The sequence below is a fragment of the Colletotrichum graminicola genome (genome assembly GCF_000149035.1).
Source record: "Colletotrichum graminicola M1.001 genomic scaffold supercont1.36, whole genome shotgun sequence".
NCBI lineage: Eukaryota > Fungi > Ascomycota > Sordariomycetes > Glomerellales > Glomerellaceae > Colletotrichum > Colletotrichum graminicola.
Window position 1 is genome coordinate 316,182 of NW_007361040.1, and position 19,766 is coordinate 335,947.

The 19,766-nt window shown below is 56.4% G+C and overlaps 6 protein-coding genes across 6 annotated transcripts; 3 read left to right on the forward strand and 3 right to left on the reverse strand.

Annotated features, from left to right (window-relative positions):
• Positions 1-7,103: 7,103 nt before the first annotated feature.
• GLRG_08135 (uncharacterized protein) lies at positions 7,104-7,738 on the forward strand (the record flags this gene model as incomplete). The annotated part of the gene is made up of 2 exons (XM_008098820.1): positions 7,104-7,376; positions 7,448-7,738. 2 exons carry the CDS (start codon positions 7,104-7,106, stop codon positions 7,736-7,738), a joined length of 564 nt encoding a protein of 187 aa, XP_008097011.1.
• A 2,853-nt stretch (positions 7,739-10,591) lies between these two features.
• Positions 10,592-11,236, forward strand: GLRG_08136 (uncharacterized protein; the record flags this gene model as incomplete). The annotated part of the gene is made up of 2 exons (XM_008098821.1): positions 10,592-10,727; positions 11,019-11,236. 2 exons carry the CDS (start codon positions 10,592-10,594, stop codon positions 11,234-11,236), a joined length of 354 nt encoding a protein of 117 aa, XP_008097012.1.
• Positions 11,237-11,927: 691 nt separating this feature from the next.
• Positions 11,928-12,738, reverse strand: GLRG_08137 (glycosyl hydrolase family 2; the record flags this gene model as incomplete). Its single annotated transcript, XM_008098822.1, has 2 exons — positions 11,928-12,567; positions 12,659-12,738. The coding sequence occupies 2 exons, from the start codon at positions 12,736-12,738 to the stop codon at positions 11,928-11,930; spliced, it is 720 nt and encodes a 239-aa protein (XP_008097013.1).
• Positions 12,739-13,124: 386 nt separating this feature from the next.
• Positions 13,125-14,678, reverse strand: GLRG_08138 (glycosyl hydrolase family 43; the record flags this gene model as incomplete). Its single annotated transcript, XM_008098823.1, has 1 exon — positions 13,125-14,678. The coding sequence occupies one exon, from the start codon at positions 14,676-14,678 to the stop codon at positions 13,125-13,127; it is 1,554 nt and encodes a 517-aa protein (XP_008097014.1).
• A 1,655-nt stretch (positions 14,679-16,333) lies between these two features.
• Positions 16,334-17,630, forward strand: GLRG_08139 (glycosyl hydrolase family 10; the record flags this gene model as incomplete). The annotated part of the gene is made up of 4 exons (XM_008098824.1): positions 16,334-16,819; positions 16,936-17,170; positions 17,253-17,455; positions 17,538-17,630. 4 exons carry the CDS (start codon positions 16,334-16,336, stop codon positions 17,628-17,630), a joined length of 1,017 nt encoding a protein of 338 aa, XP_008097015.1.
• A 599-nt stretch (positions 17,631-18,229) lies between these two features.
• On the reverse strand, positions 18,230-19,242 carry GLRG_08140 (cyclin domain-containing protein; the record flags this gene model as incomplete). The annotated part of the gene is made up of 2 exons (XM_008098825.1): positions 18,230-19,023; positions 19,083-19,242. The coding sequence occupies 2 exons, from the start codon at positions 19,240-19,242 to the stop codon at positions 18,230-18,232; spliced, it is 954 nt and encodes a 317-aa protein (XP_008097016.1).
• Between the last annotated feature and the right edge of the window lie 524 nt (positions 19,243-19,766).

Sequence of the window (19,766 nt, forward strand, 5' to 3'; positions counted from 1 at the left end):
GAAGTGGCCGGCGGATGTCCTCTCTCTGTCTCTGTCTCTGCCCTCCCCACCCTGCGCATACTCGGATCTGCGCAGGGTCTCCCACTGCTTCTGTTTGGGGAAATCGAGCAATGCCACTAGTAGTAGTGTACTCACTCACTCAGGACTCGGGCCGGGAAGGGGACTTCTCTTGATCAGCTGTCTGCATAACCCCGGACGCGGTGACATGACACGGCGGGCGGGATGAGGAAGTTTTCTGCATCTTGCGAACGTCTGTCGAACCGTCGCCCCCCTCCCTCTCGGATATCTACACCACTGTTACGAATCAGAGACGGATCAAAAGACGCCGCCGCCGACTGCCTACCTGCACTGCGCCGCGCCGGCGTTGCTTCGGGAGTGGAAGCGCACAAGGGCCACAGGCAGACACTGCCGAGCGCAGCATTGTTGTCGTTTGACAGGTTGGCCCCTCCACCACAAGCCTAGTCTTTAGTGTATCAAGAATAGCCTAGGTTTTACTGCCGGCATGTGCCCCCCCTAATGCACGTCGGCTAGGTATGCACATGGTGTCTCTCTTCTACTCGTAGACTGGCCGGGAGTTATGTCCTGGCCGGTCCGTGTTGCTTGGCCAGGCGGAGCGCCGACGGTGGCCTCTCCAGTCGGCATTGCAGTGCACTGCTGCAGCTCTTTGCTTTTCCAACGAGCGGCGCCATTACATAGTACACTATCCGTACACCACACTACATACTATTATGTAGCGGCGGCTCTCTGCGGTGAGCCCAGGTGACTCGGCAACCCAGCCTGCCAGTCCAAGCTCCCGCTATACTAGCTCCGTGCCTGTTGTCTTTCCTATTGTCTCGTCTTTTTACTCCCTCTTCTCCAACTTTCTAACTCAAAAGCCTACTACGTAGGACCCTGAAGGGGAGAGGGAGAGGGAGGGGAGGGGAGGGGAGGGGAGGGGAGGAGGGGGGAAGTGTTTCCCCACTGGATGACGGCAGCCACAAAATTACCGTGGGGAGGAGATAGAGATGGAGAGAGAGAGAGAGAGACAGGGAGGCGGAGGGCGGTGCTGCTGCTGCTGCTGCTGAGACAGCGAGGAAGAATAAACCTCCGTCGACCGTAACAGACGATGCATAATCCCCGGAATCGAGGCTGGCACAAGCAAAAAGTCGTGATTGGTTTACTATAGTAGCCCAGCCCTCGATGCCAGAATGGCGGTGTGGCAGTAAAGAAGGGGCTTTTCATGCCCCCTTCCCCCCCCCCCCCCCTTCACTTCAACCTGATTTGTCCACCGCCGCTGTGCATGTAGCCTTCGTCCTGGTGTATGGCGAATAGGCAGACAGAGCCCTGGTTTACCATGGTACCAGAAGAGTGTGGCTAGTTGTCTGTCGTTCACCAAGGAGGGACGATCCGTCCGTCAGATCTTGCGGGATGAGCCCCGTCTCGTCCGGCTGTGTCGTTCCAGGGGAGCGACAGCAAAAGCGCTAGACAAGCACCTGCCACCGGTATACGGTACACAGCATGCAAGCGGTTTCACGCAGGCGTCCGTACTGTGGAAGGGGGGAGGTGAGGGGAGGGGAAAGGAAGGTTCGTTGCCGATAGAACAATGGCACGGTCGACGGGGCTATGGACAGTAAGAATGGCTGGTTCGGGGCTGGAAACAAAAGAAGGTTGCCCAACTGGCCATCGAAAGCTTCTTCCCCCTCCTCCAAGCCCTCCCCGAAGAGAGCTTCGACCTTTGTCTAGGTGTAGGGCCTCGAGAGCGGATTGGATGCCGCGACAAGAACCACGATGCCATGTGTGCCAACGCCTAACTCAATGGCCGGGCCTCCCCCCACACCTACCTCCAAAAAACCTCTTGTCTTCCCTCAGCCAGCGTCGAGACCCAGACCCTTGGCAGATGTTGGCTTGCCCGCCCGCCCTGCTTGCAGGCACCGGGCTACGTATCTTACTTTGCTTTGCAAGAACCATGACTTGGTGCGAGAGTGTCAATCCTGCCTCGATGGAGAAAAGCATGCCCCTCCGGGAGAGACCCTCGGCATACCCTAGCACCGGTGAAGCTAAAGACCCTGAGACCAAGACGGTCGTCTGGCTGGCTGTGAGGTCTGCGTACAGATACAAGCACCGAGTCAGCCATGGGGAACGTCGGGCTGGGTCAGCAAAAAATAGCAGCCGCCGCCCTCCCTCCCGTCTCGTCCCAGGCGCTGGAACCGACAGCCATTCAGACAGATGGGACGGGAAACGGTTGGCAAACGGACGCGACGTCGTTCGTCGCCGAAGGAAAGAATGGAACGTTGGTCGAAGGAGGGCAAGGCAACGAACAGGGGGATGGGGATTGGGTGAAACTGATGAGGCGACGTACTGGACGCGGGGTGACAACGGCGACGGGGGAATGCGATATGCGCCCCCTCCTATTTCGTCAGCCGGATTCCCCTTCAGCTCCAGCTCCAGTTCCAGCTCCAGTTACCAGCTATCAGCTCCACCGGGGAGAGATCACGAAGCCATTGTCATGTGTCTCAGCATGGTTTCCCGTCTTCAATGCCTGGGCAAGATTGCCTCGCCTCCGCAGCAGGGGGTAGCCAGGCTCACCAGGCTCGGGTCCCCAGTCCCAGCCCATCTTTCGCAGTCATCAGCCGGGTGGACAGGGAGCCTGTACTGTGCCACAGTGGACGGCGGAATAGGACAGGACCTCCAAGGGTCTGCTCCAGGTGGCGGGCTGGCGGGCTACTGGTTTGTACCTGTACATCGCATTTCACCTAGTGTGTGTGTGTGTGTGTGTGTGTGTGTGCGTGTGGTCACGCAGGGGCCCGTTCGCTATTCATGCATGCACGGTGGAAGGTCCACGGGCAGAACAAGATTTTGGTCTAGAAGGGCGGCACGGCGGGAAAGCTGACGGCCAAGGGGCGATAAAGTTAGGAGGATGCGGATGGAGGATACGTTGAGGTTTAGAGGAGCCAACTCCTGTCAAGCCAGCCCGCCGTGCTCGGTAATCGGACAACAGCGGCCGTCAACCTGCTTGGCATGGATGGTGAGCCGGACGGCAATGCTGAGAACCAAGGAGGGATATTGCAAGAGAGGATGAGCCGATTAACCAGCCCTGTGGGTGGCTGCATCATCATCATGCTATATTCGTCAGTTGGCCACTGACGGACGGTGCTGGGGTAGGGGGAGGGGGGCGAGAAACCTTCAATGAGATAGATCTGCGTGAGCGATGAGAAAGAGAGAGGAGGGTGAGTGAGTGAGTGAGGTGAGTGAGGTGAGTGAGCCCTGGGTGGAGGGGGGCGACACACCCAGTGACGGATTGGCAAAGCAGGGTGACATTATCTGCGGTTGCCCCGCTGTTAGTGCGCAGGATAAAAAAAATAAAATAAAAGTTGACGAGTGAGACTGTGGGTGAGTGAGCCAGGCAAGATACGGATACAGGTACATCCTGCAGGTACGTACCGATGCCCTGTGTGGATGAGGGCTTTTCCCTCCAGTCTCGTCGGGGCGGTCTGCAGGTGGCAAGGCGGCAGGCATACACTGTGAGGCAGTTGGTGCCTAAGTCTTGAGGCCCACATAATGACCGGTCACCCCCCTCCCCCTGGGAAGGGTCTTGTCGATTGATTCGCTTTCCTACACTATCCGTACACTACCTAGATCAAGCGTGCCAGCCGCCACGTTTCCGAATCCAGGCCACAGGGCAAGGGGCCCAAGTCATTTCCTCACGGGTTTCGTTCTTCCTTTTTGGGACCAGAACCAGGATCTTAGCAGCCAGTCACGGCGGGAACCCGACCCCACCCAGTGCTTGGATGCGCGCGTGTGTTTGGCCAAATTGGAAGGGGGGGCAGGCAGGTCACTGCCTCGTTGTTCGTCCAGGGCTCTAACCACCTGCATCAGTGTGTTGCGTAGTGTGTACGGATAGAAATACGCACACACATACGCACACACATACGCTAGGTAGGTACCCATACAGGCAGATAAACATGGTAGGATATATGTGTACGTGCCCAGTGTCCCTGCCACATCACAATGTGAACAATGTGTGGACAGTGTGGATAGCAAAGCCCATCCGTGACAGTGCGCATGTCTAGCATCTGCGGCAGCGTTTAGAACTAGATTGTGGCTGGCAATCCCACGCTAGGTGGGCAAGTCTACCTCGTACCTAAACTACGGATACTTGGTCCTACTCCTTCGTCTTCTTCGTCATGTCTCGCTGCCGCCGTGCAGATGGACGGGATGGGGATGTGCGAGGTCGATTTGGAGGTAAGCGGCCAGGTGGTCCGTTGCACTGTTCCAGTCGTTCTCTGCTGTGTATCCATCCGTATACACACCACTACTAACTACCCTGTCAATAAGTACGGTGGTTAGCCGATCCAGTCCAGTCCGCCCACCGCCCAATCGTGCGGGTGCATCAGCAGCACCAGCAGTCCGTTCCATTGTTGTTACCATTGTTGTTCCCCAAAAGTTGGGATTCGGGGCGGACAGGGGGGCATGGGAGCCACCAAGGCGAGGTCAGAAGGGGTTTCACCTGGGACTGGAGCAGACAGACAGCTGCACACTGTGAGCGAGCGGGACAACATGAAGCCAGCCGAGTGTGAGAGAGAAAGACTTTCCAGCCAAGTATGGAATGGGAAACACTAGGCTGCGTCTCTCGTGTTTCTGAACATCGGATCGCGCCAGTTCAAGGCCACTGTGGTCGCACTTCGGGCTTCCTGGGGACGGGACGGGACAGGACATTGCGGATTAGAGCCCGCGATGGAAACCCTGATGCGATTGTGCGCAGCATCTTGGACTGACTGCGTTGCGTCAGCCTCAAAACCATGCCGACAAGTTTGCCCTACTCTAAGGAGCAGCCAGCGACGACGAGATCGAGACCGTCTCCCCCCTCCCCCCACAAGGACGCAAGGGATGAAGAACGAGAAGGAGAAGGAGAAAAAGCAGCAGCAGAAGAAGAAAGACAAAAAACAAAAAACGAAGAAAGGCACGCCTAAGCGGATCAGCGAAGATGGGACGAGAAGCAGGATACGCCGTTAGTTGCACCACGGCCAGGACCGAGAGCAACAGGCGCGGCGCAGCGCAGCGCAGGCAGGCATGCAGGTCACTTGATGGCAGATCAAAAACAGGAGAGACATCTCGATGCCGAAGGAGAGGAAGAGTGGGATGAGAGGAGCATGGGATGTGTACGTGGACAGGCTTGGCATGGCATGGGTTGACAGGGACGGGGGGAGGGGGACCCACAGTGAGGACATCCAGTCCCCACACCATGTATACGCAGTACCATGTACGGATACACACACGCACATTGTGACAGTCAACAACTGAGAGAGAGAGAGAGAGAGAGAGAGAGAGAGAGAGAGAGAGAGAGAGAGAGAGAGAGAGAGAGAGAGAGACAGCACAGCGGCCACAGGCAGCAGACGCCGTAAAATGGAAAGGGAGCAAGCAGCCCCAGCCCGTATTGTGTCTCGTCTCTAATCTCGCTCAGTTGCTCCCCCCTACAAGTAGCGCAGCATTATTGAACATTGCTGCTGATTGGATTCCCCATCGCGCACGCTCGACACTGGGGTTCTGGAATGAGAGGTGTGCGCAGCCAATCTCTCTCCATGGCCGCAAGCGGTGGTGCCAGAATTGTTGTAAACAAGGACGAGCGACAAGTGGCGGTAACCTCGTTCATCTCAGGAGTCAGGAGGCTTTTCCTTCGGGTCCCCGCCCCAACACTGAGAATGCCTACAGGTACAACGCACACTACAGCTACAGACACGGTGAAGAACAGGGAAAGGGGGGTGCCTTACAGTGCGTCTCTGCGGTGGGCAGACGCAGTACCTGCATGCCACGCATCAGCTGGCCCTGCGTCGAGGTTCCGACCCGAAATGCCTAGCAATGCCCGGGCCGGGGGAGGGAGAGAGAGAGTATGTGTGTGTGTGAATTGGTGAGTGAGTGGGTGAGTGAGTGAGTGAGTAAGAGAGCGAGAGTGAGAATGAAAGTGGAGGGCCAGGGTTACTGCGTAGGTTTTCTGCACTCTGCCAGGTACACTGCAGCAGCTTGCTGGTCTGTCAGTCAGTCAGTCAGCCTGTACGGATATATGTCTCTCTCTCTCATTCTCCCCCTATGACTGTTCGTGCCAGGGACACCCAGGTTGACCAGGAACACGCAATGCATCAATTCTCACATCCTCCTCCCGCGGGCACAGTGCAGCGTAGTGCACTTGCGACTACCTCACCTGCCTAGGTATCGTAATTTTTACCCGTTCAGCATAACCCCGGCCTTTCCTCTCACTCTCGTCCAAATACATAGTACTTGTAGCGTCTCTCATCCAAATGCGGCCGGTCAGCCCTCGCAAGCTCTCCACCCGTACCACCCGTACAGTATACTGTCCGCCGCACTGAGGGGTGGGTAGTGGTTGACGCCAGCCGGCGCCACGCCCCAAATTTACACCAGTACCACCAGACAACGCTAGACCTGGGCGGCTCTAGGTTAGGATCTGTCAGCCAATGGGAACCCGGTGGCGAACTCGCACATGGCGTCAAGAAGTGGAGTCACAGTGCTGTTCGACCATGCACTGTCCCCTCCGATCCTTTTTCATTGGGCAACTGTGGGCCCACCGCCGCCGCCGCCCCCCCTCCCTGCCCTTCGCTTTCCTTGCCCTCCGTGTCCTCCTCGCTCCTGTCCGCTCACCTTTCCACCGTTCCTCCCACTCTCCCACACTCCCACTATCCTGCTCGAACCAACAAAACCATTGCTTTCTCCAGATTCCTCCCTCCCGATACTTTACAACACCTCTTCCCCCTCCGTCCAGACATACCTTTTTTATTTTTCTAACCACCCACCAAAAAACCGCTTAAACACCCGATCATACACCACAACAATCCAAAAGAAAAAAAAGCACGGCTCTCTTCAATACGACCTTTCTACCTTGAATTATCATAACGTGTATACACTTGTTTCTCCTCGCACAACGTCGACTCGGCAGGTTTCATTGTTTGTGTTCCATACTGCAATAATACCGCACCTCGGCTCGCCCACAACAAACATAAGTCTACCGCACCTCCGCCAAACTGCCTCCCCAACCAACGAGACCGGCATACACCCATCCTCTAACAACGACATCACCACGACACGGATATATTTACCCTGCACCTTCATAAACAATGTCTTCATACTACCAATTCAACCACCACCAGGCGCATCCCACCCCGGCTGTTCCCGGAGCCTCCCACAACCACCATGGCGGCCGGAATCGCAGGGCCCCCAGACTCTCCGTCTCCCAGAACCAGCATAAGCAGTTCCGCGGCGTGCGCAGCATGAAGGAGTTGACCGAGTCAGCCACCCTCAACGCTTTCCGCACAAAGTTCGAGGCCGGTCGCTCCTTCGATCTCGAGGACGACATGGAATTCTGCCCTGGCCTGTTGACCGACAGCGACGTGAGTATCCCGGAGCCCTGGATCTACCACCCATAACGATCCTGTGACTAATGTTGAGACGCCCGCTGCAGATGAACTCCATCCACAGCTCTTCTGAGCGCTCCTCCTTGGCGAGCAACTCGCCAGAGTCCTCGCCGACTCAGCAGCCCCAGACCATCGCCCCTGGCTTCTCCCTCAACTCGTCTTCCCCAGCCTTCATTCCTCCCGCCTACCAGCAGTCCGCCATGAAGCTTCACCAGCCTTCCGCCACCCGCGCGCGCAATGCCATTCCCATTGTCAACCCGGCTACCGGCATCACCATGTCGAGCCCTCCGCCTTCGGTGTCCCCGTCCAGGATGCAGCAGAGCATCCGCAGATGGTAAAGCGCTAGTCCCGCTCTCGCGACAGAGGGCCGGGGCTTTGCGCTTCCTGCCGTCTGTGCTGATGCATGCTCATGTGCAAATTCCTGCTCATTCGGCCTTTCTAGCCGATCATCTTGGCGGGCACCGAACAAAAGAAACTTGAATGGCATCGATGATCTTTTCTCTCTTTGCGGGCTGGGTACCTGAAGGCTTCGACGAGGCTGCTGGCGTGGTCTGGTCACAACGTTGGCTCGAAAACAACATTCCTCTCTTGTACAAACAACCTCACGCGACATACACTTGTTTCAAACCGACGAAAAAAGTCCTCCATGAGGCCTCTTCCCTGGCGCGATGCGAGAAGTTATCGATACCATTTTTTCCTTCTTGGGATATTTCGACTACAAAAAAAAAATGGACAAAAATCTTTCGGTGTCCTGACCTCGCAAGATGAGGCTGGACTTGCACGAATGGCGTTCCACACGGACGGTTTTGCAGTTTCACGACATTGCATCGGTGTGTCAACACCACGGCGGAGTTCTCGGATATAATTAATTCGCGGCATCTTATTTTTCACGGACAGCGGGACGAGTTTTTGAATTTCCAGGATGATTGAAAATTTCAGTTATTCATCATGGTGCTCGACGGGTCACGAAGTCATCGAAAAAGATCATCTCGACATATAGAATGAGTGTCTTTTCAGCAACTTATTCGGAGCAGCAAGGAGGGGCGCGGGACAACAGGTGTTTCTGTTCTGGGCTGACATGGGAAATATCAAATGGGCGGTGGCGGGCAAAGACATGCGTTGCTATTGTTTTGCGGCAAATCTCCAAAGCTTGGAATCAGGGTCCGGGAAATACCTTTTTGGGAAAGGTGGAGTTGGTCATGATTTTGGGTGCGCGGTCAGCTGGCGAGCCTCTGCATTGTTTTGTCGCCTGTATCATTGGGCTTGAGCGATGCGGACGGGAACACGCGCGCGGCAGTGTTTTTTTTTGGATTTCTTGTGGCCTCTTCTCTCATTTCATTATTCGAAGATGGACTATTCCTACTACTTGCTCTCCCGGGAGAAGCACGGAGCTTCTTTTGCATCTCGGGACACTGGGAAACGAATGGTGGTGGTGGTAGTGGGGGAATCACCCTTGTCTGGAGCACTTTTTCGCGAGCATCTTGGGATAGCTGTGTTTTTGCTGGGAAGCGGGATGACACGATCAATTGGCTTCTCGTGTGGTTTTCTGGATCTGGTAAACGGGGAAATACCATTAGGGGGGGTGGGGGGGCTGTACAGGAAAGGAAATGCTCAAGACGTGGAAAGGTGTTCAGAGGGTCGGACTAGACTTGTCCGATCTTGTGGCGCGAAGCCAGCAAGGCGCAATGCAATATACGATACGTTCATCTCAAAATCGGTCTTTTACCCTCTCGTGTCAAGTGATGCACTTTTGCCATGCCACGGGCGCCAGCGTGGGGTGGGCACGGAACAGCATCTCGCGCGCGGTCGGATGAGCTTGTGCCTCGATAGTCGTCGCCTCCCTAACGCACTTGACGAGTCACGATATCGAGCCGGCGCAGTCGGAAGAGAAGATATTGCGTTACAGGACAAAGCGATGACAGTGTCCCGTGGGGTGGTTGCATTCGACGCTTACCGCCCAGGTAGCCAGCCGGCCACCTACCGTTCATGCTCTCTGCTCCGCTCCGCCCCTAATAAGCGACTCTGCTAATACTGCCATGCAGGACATCTATACATAAGAGGCGTCTCGTCTACTATTGAAATGGGAAAGGACGGGCGGGCTGATGCTGAGTCTCCCCCGCGACCGTGAGAGACCCCGGCCCTCGCCGTCTCCCTCCCCCTTGTTTGAGCCGCCTGGGCTGTGTTGCGGCTGGGGCGAAATGAGGGGTAGCAAGCAGGCTACCTTACCACCTTACGTAGATGACAGGCAGCCAGACAGGCAGGCAAGCAAGCAAGAAAAGCAGACAGGTTGCCGTCGTCGTAGTTGTCGACAAAGAGCAACAAGCGCATGGGGAGTAGGGTCCGTCTTAACTGCGTGTCTGTAGCCGCCGGCATTAGACAAGGAGCAGACGGCACTTTTTTCCCCCTCTTGTTGGCGACACACGACTGGGGCTAGACTAGCACCACTGGGCTGCGATCCAAGCCGACCTTACCTGTTCGTGCTGCACGCTGCCGCAAGGGGGCACAGGGGCGCGAGGTGGTGAAGAAAGCGGCGGCGGCTGGCGATGCACACTGGGCAGGAAGTGCTGCAGGTCCCAGACCAGACGAGAGAACGAGATAAAAATCACGTGATGGGTTGACAGGAGGAGGGCCTTGATGGGGAAGGACGGACAGGTGGGGATGGATGATGACGATGAGGTTGCAGATGACTGGCCGGCCGCAGCTGGTTGCCGTCTGGCCGCCACCCCTTCTGCTGCTGCACGTTGCTTCCTTCACCTTCCGGAATGCGATGACGAGAGGAAAGCGGGCTTCTGGCCAGTGGTCACAAGCGAAAAGAAAATGGCATTTTGCGGGGCCGCCCGGGTTTGGTTTGCTGCTGAGGGAACTGCAACCAGCTGGTGAGGGGGGAAGCTCGGTCCTGTGGATGTCACTATTCGGGACATAGCAACGATCTAGTGACGTCACGTCCGGGTAACGAGACAGTCGAAAGCTCGGTTTACCTAGGTAGATGTCGAGCTACCGGTAGCCGACAGCCTAGCTACCTCGCCCAGCATCGTCCATATTTCTCTCTTTTTTTTTCCCCCTTCTCATTCTTTAATATCTCCCCCTTGGCTTTTTGTTATATCGACATTGTATCACCCAAGAAAACCCTCCCAATTGAATTCAATTGCTCAAGTTTCGGCACCGCAGCACAGCAATACCAGACAGAAACCATGGCTTCCCGCATCGTTCTCGCGTCCACCCCCATTGCCCGTGGCGCCTTCGTCATCGGCAGACAGACTGCTGTCCTCGAGCGCGGCTTCAGAATCTCGACGACGGCCAAGGCCGGCTTGAAGGAGTCTGCGGCACGTGAGTCCATCCCCCCCCTTCCCGTCTTTTCATCTCTATCGCTTCTGGTCATCAAGCTGGTTGCTGGCCAGCTACCTGCCGATGGAATGGGCTTGGTGTAACGCTGCAAACTTCATCATGAAGTAGCTCTGTGGCCCGGCCGGTTGTAATTCCATTCGCTTGATCCCACCCCTCGTTGCCCATCTCCTCAAGAGTTGGACACAGGGGGGGGAGGGGGGCTTAGAGGCCCAGTACCACCGAGCACACCTTACGCAGACCTGGACACGCAGCAATCAACTGACACCATCACAGACGACGACAACGGGGCGTACGAGAAGCACAAGCAGGACTCTCTCTCCAAGCAGAAGCAGGGCAAGGGCCACTGGAAGTCGGAGCTCGCCTCGGACAGCGAGGAGGCCGTCAAGGCGGACCGCCACGAAGATTCCGACCCCAAGACGATGCAGGAAAAGACCAAGGGCCACGCCGAGGAGAAAGCCAAGGCCGGGACGAGCATGAGTGACACTCACTAAGTGAAGTTCCTTTAGAAGGCCCTTGGCACTGGTTGATGTTTTTTGACCTCAACCCACACACGCGCAAGAAAAGAGCATGAACCATTTTGCACCACCACAGACAGGCTTCAGAGAGTCATGCGACGAGTTTTAGTTTTTTTCTTCTTCCCCACGGGGCTTTGGGGATTCGAGGCGAAGACATAGCGCAATGCGGTAATTAGGAAAATGGCCCGGTGGGTGGGGGCGGTAAAGGTGTTGTCGGAACTGTACTCGTACGCAATCAAGTCGCCCAATCCAAGTCATTGATTTCTGTTTTGCAAAAGGTAGAAAAGGCTGATTGGACATGTGGTGTCTGATGATGAAAAATGGTGTTGACGAACCCGGCCAGGGACAGCTATTCGATGCGATACGGAAGCTCTTCGATGACCCGGTCTTACATTCATTCCACTGGCAAAACAGCACCTTGAAGAGCAGCATACCCAGAATCACGATGATACGAGAGCCTCTGGGTCATTTTGAGTACAGCGTAACAATTCTACGGCACATCTTAGGGCATGCGATATATCGACTATATATATATGCATATTATCGAACCAAGACAAATATACAAAAGTCGTCCCGTTAGTCCGAGGTAGCATCTCTATTTCCTCCACTGAACAGGACAGCCCCTCGCTTGGCTGTTAGTGTGTATGAACCATACAGCAGTTGAGCCCTATGGTGTAAGATCTTTGGGCTTCTGTTCTGTCCATCTCTTCCTCAGCGTATGTGCCGCCATCTTGGGCCTCCGGTCTCTGGTAAAGACGCCCTTCTTGTTGCCGTCCACCCGGAAGATGAAGCTGGAGGGGGTCTGGAAGTGGGCAAAGTTCCAGACGTGCTCGCCGACGACGCTGTCCACGCGGTCGAAGACCCTGTGGCTTATCTCCAGCACCCTGCTCTGGTACTCCTCGCTCCACGGGACGTCGCCGACCGTGTGCAGGCCCGCGAGCGTGTCGGCGCCGTACTCGGACACGATGATGGGCTTCTCGAACTTGGCCGCCCAGCCCCGGAGCTCCGCCTCGAGGCCCTCCTCGGCGGCCTCGAGGTCCCCCGTGTGGAGGTACCAGCCGTAGTAGCGGTTCAGGCATAGGACGTCGAACAGATCCGACATGAGGCACCGGTCGACGCTCGCCTGGTACTCGTTGGCGTAGCACAGGGGCCGCGTGGGGTCCAGCCGCCGGGCGAGGGCCACCAGGGGCTCAAAGTACTCGCGCGCGCCCGGCTCGCTCGCGCCCGGCTCGTTGGCGATGGCCCACATGACGACGGACGAGTGGTTCTTGTCCCGGGCGACGAGCTCGCGGGTGGCCTTGCCGTGGCTCGCCCGCGTCTCGTCGTCGATCGTGTGTCACCCTCGTCTACCTGATACCTTGCGTACTCCCCTTCCCCGAGACCAAGGGGAGGGCCTACCGGGAACTCGACGAGCTGTTCGAGCGGCGCGTGCCGGCGTGGAGGTTTTCCAAGACGAGGACTGCGCACCAGAACGGCATCGAGCTGCGGGCTGCCAACCAGTAGAGAGAGACACCACGCGTGCCATTCATCGAGATACTCTGTAAGAGACCGGTTCTCATGCTCACATCACTTGGGAGTGGTTGATGATCTTTCTTGGGCAGTTGTTCCTATAAGTATACTGGCATAGTTCCGGTCGCCATAGAATTGTAGTGCTTAACATTTGCGCAGTATCACAGTTCGCCTCACAGGCGCTGGGCAGTTTTTGGTAGAAGGGCTTGCGAGATAGGTTTTGAATTTAACTGAATGGCTACTATGCAGTTCAAAGGCGTCTGCCTGACCCGCCCAGATGTGACGGATACCACGCGAGCAGCATCGAGTCTGCCAACTCGATGGAACTAAGCCCAGAAAGCTCCCGGTCAGCGATTTAGCTTGCCGCACTCGTGAAAGACACAACCTTTACGGAGCCACCGAGCGACTTGGTCGCAAAGTTGAAGATGCCGTATCGGTAGCCCATGAAGAAGGGCCAGTCGTTGTTCAAGGTGAGCTGGGAACCGAAAGAAACGAAGTTGTTGCCGTCCAGGCTGTACGAGAAGGAGCCCCTCTTCCCGGAGCCCGGTTTGATGTCGGCGGTGGCGCGGAGCCAGACGCGGCGCTGTGAGACGCCCACGCTCGCGGCTTGGGATCCCGTCGACGAAGTGGCCCAGGTGCTCGCGACCATCTTGAGGCCGTTGTACATGACGATGGAGTAGCTCGAGCCGGAGCGCGCAACCGCGATGTATGCCGAGTCCTGGCGCAGCAGCGACAGGCCGGCGCGGTCGCCATCGGCCAGGTTGGTGAAGTCGATGAGCACGGTACCGGTCCCGACGGGGCCGTGGATACGCTTCGTCAGCGTGTTGCGAGCGGCGTAGAGATCGCTCGTGACCGTGGCCGTGCTCAGGGTCAGCCCGTTGTTGACGCTGAACTTGCTCGTGTCCGGGTTGTGGTTCCACTCCCAGGCCGGGCCGAGGGACGACCCGCTGAAGGAGTCGGTGCCGAGCGGGGACTGCACGGAGCGTTGCGTCGACGGGTAAGGGTAGGAAGTGCCCCAGGCGTTGTTGGACAGGGTCACGGCCGGGAAGCCGTCGGAGCCCCAGGTGACCGGGGCCAAGACGGGGAGCCGACCGCCCGGGTAGGCGTCGATGAAGGCCATGTAGTACCACTTGCCGTCCGGCGTGTCGATGAGGCTGCCCTGGTGAGGGTTTCCCGCCCCGGAAACAGGCGCGGACACGCTCAGGGCGAGCGCCTTGAGGGTGTACGGGCCCCAGGGGCTGCTGGCCTGGAGGACGTACTGGCTGCTCGCCGGCTTGGTGACGAAGATGTAGTACTTGCCGTTGCGCTTGTACATCCGGCTGCCCTCCAGGGTCCCGACATTGGACGGGGTCGAGAACACGACCTGCTTCCGCACCTCGGACAGGCCGTCGCTGGAGAGCTGCGCGACGCTGAGCTGGGTGTTCCCGTACGCCACGTACATGGTGTCGTTGTCGTCGATGAGGAGGCCCGCATCGTAGTAGCACGTGGCGATCCTGGCCTTCTGGGTCCACGGGCCCGTCGGCGACGGAGCGACGAAGACGTACGTGGCGGAGTACTCGATGCAGCCGATCCAGTACCACATCCCGTTGCTCTTGCGGTACTTGAAGGTGGAGGCATAGATGCCCTTGACGTAGGCTTGCTGGCCCCCGGTCAAGCTGTACTTGGAGCCCCAGTCCAGCGACGGGACGGCGTGGCTGAGGTACTCCCAGTTGACGAGGTCGTACGAGCGCAGGATGGGGGCCCCCGGCGAGTAGTGCATCGTCGACGCCGTGTAGTAGTAGGCATCGTTGACGCGGATGACCTCGTTGTCAGCGAGGTCCTCCCAGAGCACGGGATTGTTGAAGTTTTGGCCGAGAACGAAGGATGCGAAGCCCACGGCCGCAGCCAAGATGTTGCGAAGGACAACCATTGTTTCGTAGGAAGAAAAAAAGGACTTGGACAACCAACCAACATTGGGCATCAAAACCGACAAAGGCGACCCATGATTGAGAAAGACCGCCAAGAATAGGCCCAGTTGTTATACTCACGCAGCGGAGAATCATAATTGAGGACATATTGCATTGACAACATCATGTATCCACAACCGATTCGTGGAATACTGAGCCTGACGGCCACCCCCTGACAAAAAAAAGGGAAACTGCGCATTTAACAGGTGCGGGTCTGCCGTGTTACGCCAATTTAAGTTTTTGCAATCTCCACGAGACGACGATCAATATCGAAGTTCCCGCAAGCCAGTCGTTTATTTGGATCTCAGCGCGGCGATTGATTTGCCGTGAGTAGCGGGGCCATAGTCGTTGCTCGTCGAAGAAGTGATCTAGCCAATCGCATCTTCTCAACACGCCCCGGACTCGAGGATAGACACCAGCGTATGGGAACTTCATTTAGCATCGAGTCTATGCAGTGGATGCATTGAAGAAGTAGAAGCCACTGGTTGATGTTAGCGCTTACTCGGACCGGGTAATGATGCCTTTAGTTACTTTGGATACTGTTGTTGACCAAGCAAAAAGACGACGGGGTTGTAGTTGCAGGCACTGGCAACACAAAGACGTCGGGCAACCAGCTAAACCCTCCACAACCACGGAGACTTGTTTCTCCCATAGGTAGGTTAAGCGTCTACGTGGTAGAGTCTCTTTTCAAGCTAGCCCGGGGTTGTAAATTCCGGGACGGGAAAAATATCCAAGTTGACCGCAACGTGATGCGCTAGCTATACGAGGGGCCCGTACTCGTATAATCCACTCTCGAGACCTGCTAGCCAACTCGGTTAAAGTCAGAAGGGGCTTGCCATGGTCAGAAGGGGCTTGCCATGGTCGTCGGCCTTGTGGTGTACGAGCTGGTGTGACACGGAACGGCGACGATGTCTTTAACAAATCCGGCGAATCAAGATCCGGCTGTCCTAGCTGGCGCATGAGAACCGGCTGTGTTATTGATGCGAATTGCAAAATCCGCTCTCATGCCCACACCACGACGGACCGGGTTGGTCACATGAGCGCAATACCATATACTCGCTACCGAAAAACGGATTAGCCTGATCCACGGTTGCAGCACGCAGCCTTGCATTTCGTTGTTGACAAAAGAATGCCAAGTAGCCTGGTGACAACGATATATGATGCCAACGGTCTCTTGGCGATGGCATCAGCCATTCAACTGCTGAAATGGGTTGACTGTTGGGGAAGGCGCTCATCACGCATGTCTTGCGGACGTCAGGAATCCTGCCACGCCAACTATATTCAACGAAATGCTGTATTTTCCGTCCTATGGGTTGCGAATGTCACCGGAATATGCGGCTCCGCCGTTGTCGTGTCAGACACTCTCATACGCGATCCAATGAGGGCTCGTCAGATTACTGTAGATACAACTCCAAGGAGACAACATGAAGCAGGCGGCGAAGAAACGCATCTCGATGGCGTGCCTCGTCGTGGTCGTCATCGTCGTGGTCGTGGTCGTGGTCGTTGTCGTTGTTTTTGTTGACGAATATAAAATACCTATGACCCAGATGTGAATCCAATGCAGTCTAGCTAGTCTCCATCGAACCGACCCAAGAGCCCCTCGAAGGCATAAGTCAACATGAAGTTCCAGCTCGCGTTCCTCTTTGTGCCGCTGGCCGCCGCTCTGCCCACGGAGTTCCAGAGCAGCAACGCTGAACTGGCAGCCCGCTCAGCGTTGGAGGACCGCCAGGCCTCTATCAGCATCGACCAGCGGTTCAAGAACAGGGGCAAGGTCTACTTCGGAACTGCCACTGACCGCGGCCTGTTGCAGAGGGAGAGAAATGCGGCCATCATCAGGGCCAACTTCGGCCAGGTCACGCCGGAGAACAGCATGAAGTGGCAGTCCCTCCAGCCGAACCAGGGCCAGTACAACTGGGGCGACGCCGACTACCTCGTCGACTTTGCCACGCAGAACGGCAAGTCAGTTCGCGGGCACACCCTCATCTGGCATGCCCAGCTCCCTACGTGGGTTTCCAACATCCGCGACGCCAACACGTTGCGCAACGTGATCCGAACCCACGTCACTACCGTCGTGACGCGCTACCGTGGCCGTATCCGCGCCTGGGTGAGTAGACGGAGGTTCTCTTTCCCCCCCTTCGTGTAGTGGTGTTTTTGACAGCACTCCATGACTAGCTGAGTTGAATCGAGTTGAGATGGCAATGGTTGCTGACGGAACACAAGGACGTTGTAAACGAAATCTTCAACGAGGACGGCACGCTTCGCACCTCCGTCTTCTCTACCGTGCTGGGAGAGGAGTTTGTCAAGATCGCTTTCCAAGCGGCCCGCGCCGCCGACCCCAACTGCAAGCTCTACATCAACGACTACAACCTGGATCGTGCCGGGGTCAGCAAGGTCAACTTGATGCGCTACTACGTTGACAAGTGGATTTCCGAGGGAGTCCCCATTGACGGCATTGGTATGTTGTGTGCTTTGAAAGATTCACATGTCTTCTTCCCGTTTCCCGTTGTCCACATAGCTAATGCTAGTGCACCATGAAGGCACCCAAACGCATCTCAGCGCCGGCGCGGGCAGTGCTGTGCGTGGTGCCCTCGACCAGCTCGCCTCGGCCAGGGTTACTGAGATCGCCATCACTGAGCTCGACATTGCGAACGCGCCCACGGCTGACTACAACGCCGTCGTCAGCGCCTGTCTGGCCGTCCCCAAGTGCGTGGGCATCACCGTCTGGGGTGTCAGTGACAAGGTATGTGCAAATTGTGCCCGTCGCCGTTTACCAAACGTGGCATCACTGCTATTTCGAGGGTTCGGTACTAACGCCTGCACAGGACTCGTGGAGAACGGGAGCCAACCCTCTCCTCTTCGACGGCAACTTCAACCCCAAGGCGGCATACAACTCCATTATCCAGCTCCTTGGCTGAGCTCGGCGTCTAGATCCTCGGATGAAGTCAATGCCCAGCAAGTTGCAGCATGCAAGGAAACTATTTTCCCTGGGTGGACATGCTTAGTTGTACTGTTTTGTTTTTTTGGCCGAAGAGATGCCATCCACAAATATGAAACCATGGAGAGACGTCTATTATTCCTGTCTCGTTGCCTCGTTGTGATGTCATCCATTCATTCTGTGTTCGAATTCCAATATCGACAGAGTTGAGAGCCCTTCATCCAGACTGACCGGCGTCCAAGGCTAGTCCAACATCTCTTGGCCGGCCCTAGATGGTGACAAAGCGTGAGACATTCCAGCGAATCGGAAAAGTACTGATTCGACTTGGGTAGGCCAAGGATAATCTGCGTCAGATGGTCTAGAACATTGCCCCATTGGCCAGGAACCGGCCAGAATTCTTCAGACGGTTCGGTACTGTACTATTCCCACTTTTCGGCCACATGCGTCTCCGCGCGTGCTCAAAGCCCAAGGTTAACACACAATATTGATGTGCTGATTTGTGCTTATAAAAACGGTCGAGTTTGCGAGGCAGCGTGTATTACACACACTGGTCGTGAAGCAGGGAAAACCGTGCTTCAATCACTTGTCAAGGACCCTCGCCTTGACGAAGCGGTTGATTTGCTCGCGAGTAAGCTTGTCGTTGTACTGATCATGGCATTCGTAGAATGAGATCATCTCCTGAGTACAATCAACCATGGGGGGGATTTCGACGTTGCACTCGGCCAGCCAGGCACCATACCGCTGCACCCGGCCGAATCTAGCCTCCGGTTGCTTCTCCTTGTCTGCCAGATTCGGCGTTCCTGGCGTGGGAGGCAGTCCTGGCATCCTCCCCTGAGCCTGGGCCAGCGCCGCACTTGCGGCAGCAATGCCTGCGGCCGTTGGCTGGTTCGAGCCGGTCATATTCGAAGACGGTCGCAGGATCAGCACGAGCAGGATTGCGGTGAGTGCAATGATGTGCGGCGGGTACAGCAGGGGCAGGTCCGTCATGTAATGGTCGTTGATGATTGACCAGCCCAGATTCACGTCATCCTGTGTCAGGTGCAGTTCCTGTTGGTAGTTGTTCAAGGTTCGGTACGGCGCGTGGACTATGAGCTGGGAGCTCATCTCGGAAATCATGAAGAACTCGCACTCGCCGAGCTTCGATGTATCGAGGCTAAGGAAGTCGGGCCACAATGAGCGCGCCTCGCTGACAATCAGTCGGATATGCTGTGGGCACTCCTCCATCTTGCAGGCCAGATAAAGGGCGGTCGCGACGACCAGATAGGGGTTCGTTCGGCGGATCTCGACCTTGGTATAGAAGCGTTTGATGTAGACCTGGGCGGTGGCCATGGCTTGCTGCCGGATGACCATTCGTTTGCCGAGACGGTTAACCTCTGAAGGCGGAGCGAGTCAGTAGACGGACAGCGGACCCGACAAACTCCAAGCGACTCACGTTGATTAAAGAATATGGCCAAGTGCCGGGGTTGCGGGAGAGGGAACATCTGAACGAGCTCGGCATTGTCGTCTTCGAGTTTCTGGCGCACATCTTGTAGTTCGTCTTTGGAGAAGAGCCAGAAGCGACGCTGAGTCGATTCCCAGTAGTTGGCTGCCATAATGACCTCCCCTGGGCGCTCGGGTCGGAGCCTATGACATGATATGTGGTAACAGCTCTATAGTTGTGATGAGAGGACACGACACAGTGAGTAGCTGGAAAGACAGGACAGACAAAGCGCCGGCGAGTGGCTAGTCAAAAGGATGGATGCCAGATACTATGTACTGAGTACGGATAGATGTCAGGGACCAACTTGTGGCTAGTGATACCTGATAGCCGATAAGCGATAGCACGGAAGATGCACGCCCGCCGGCTAAGGGGACTTTCAGAAACGAGCAGGAATAGCACTGAAGCTCATTGCTGGAACACTGGCAGCTCTCGGAAGCGGTGCTAATTGGCGGCAGCTGATTGCCTCGCTTGTCTCACAGTGGAACCCATGGAAACCCACCCCTCCCATGTTGCCGAGCTTTTGACGCCGTGGTTTCGGCGCGAACCACTTGCGGCAGGCGGTTCTACTTTTTCCTGGTCGCTGCACCTCGCAATCCCCCCCCCTACGTCAGTCCTTGTGACTTGCAGTATGCAAGT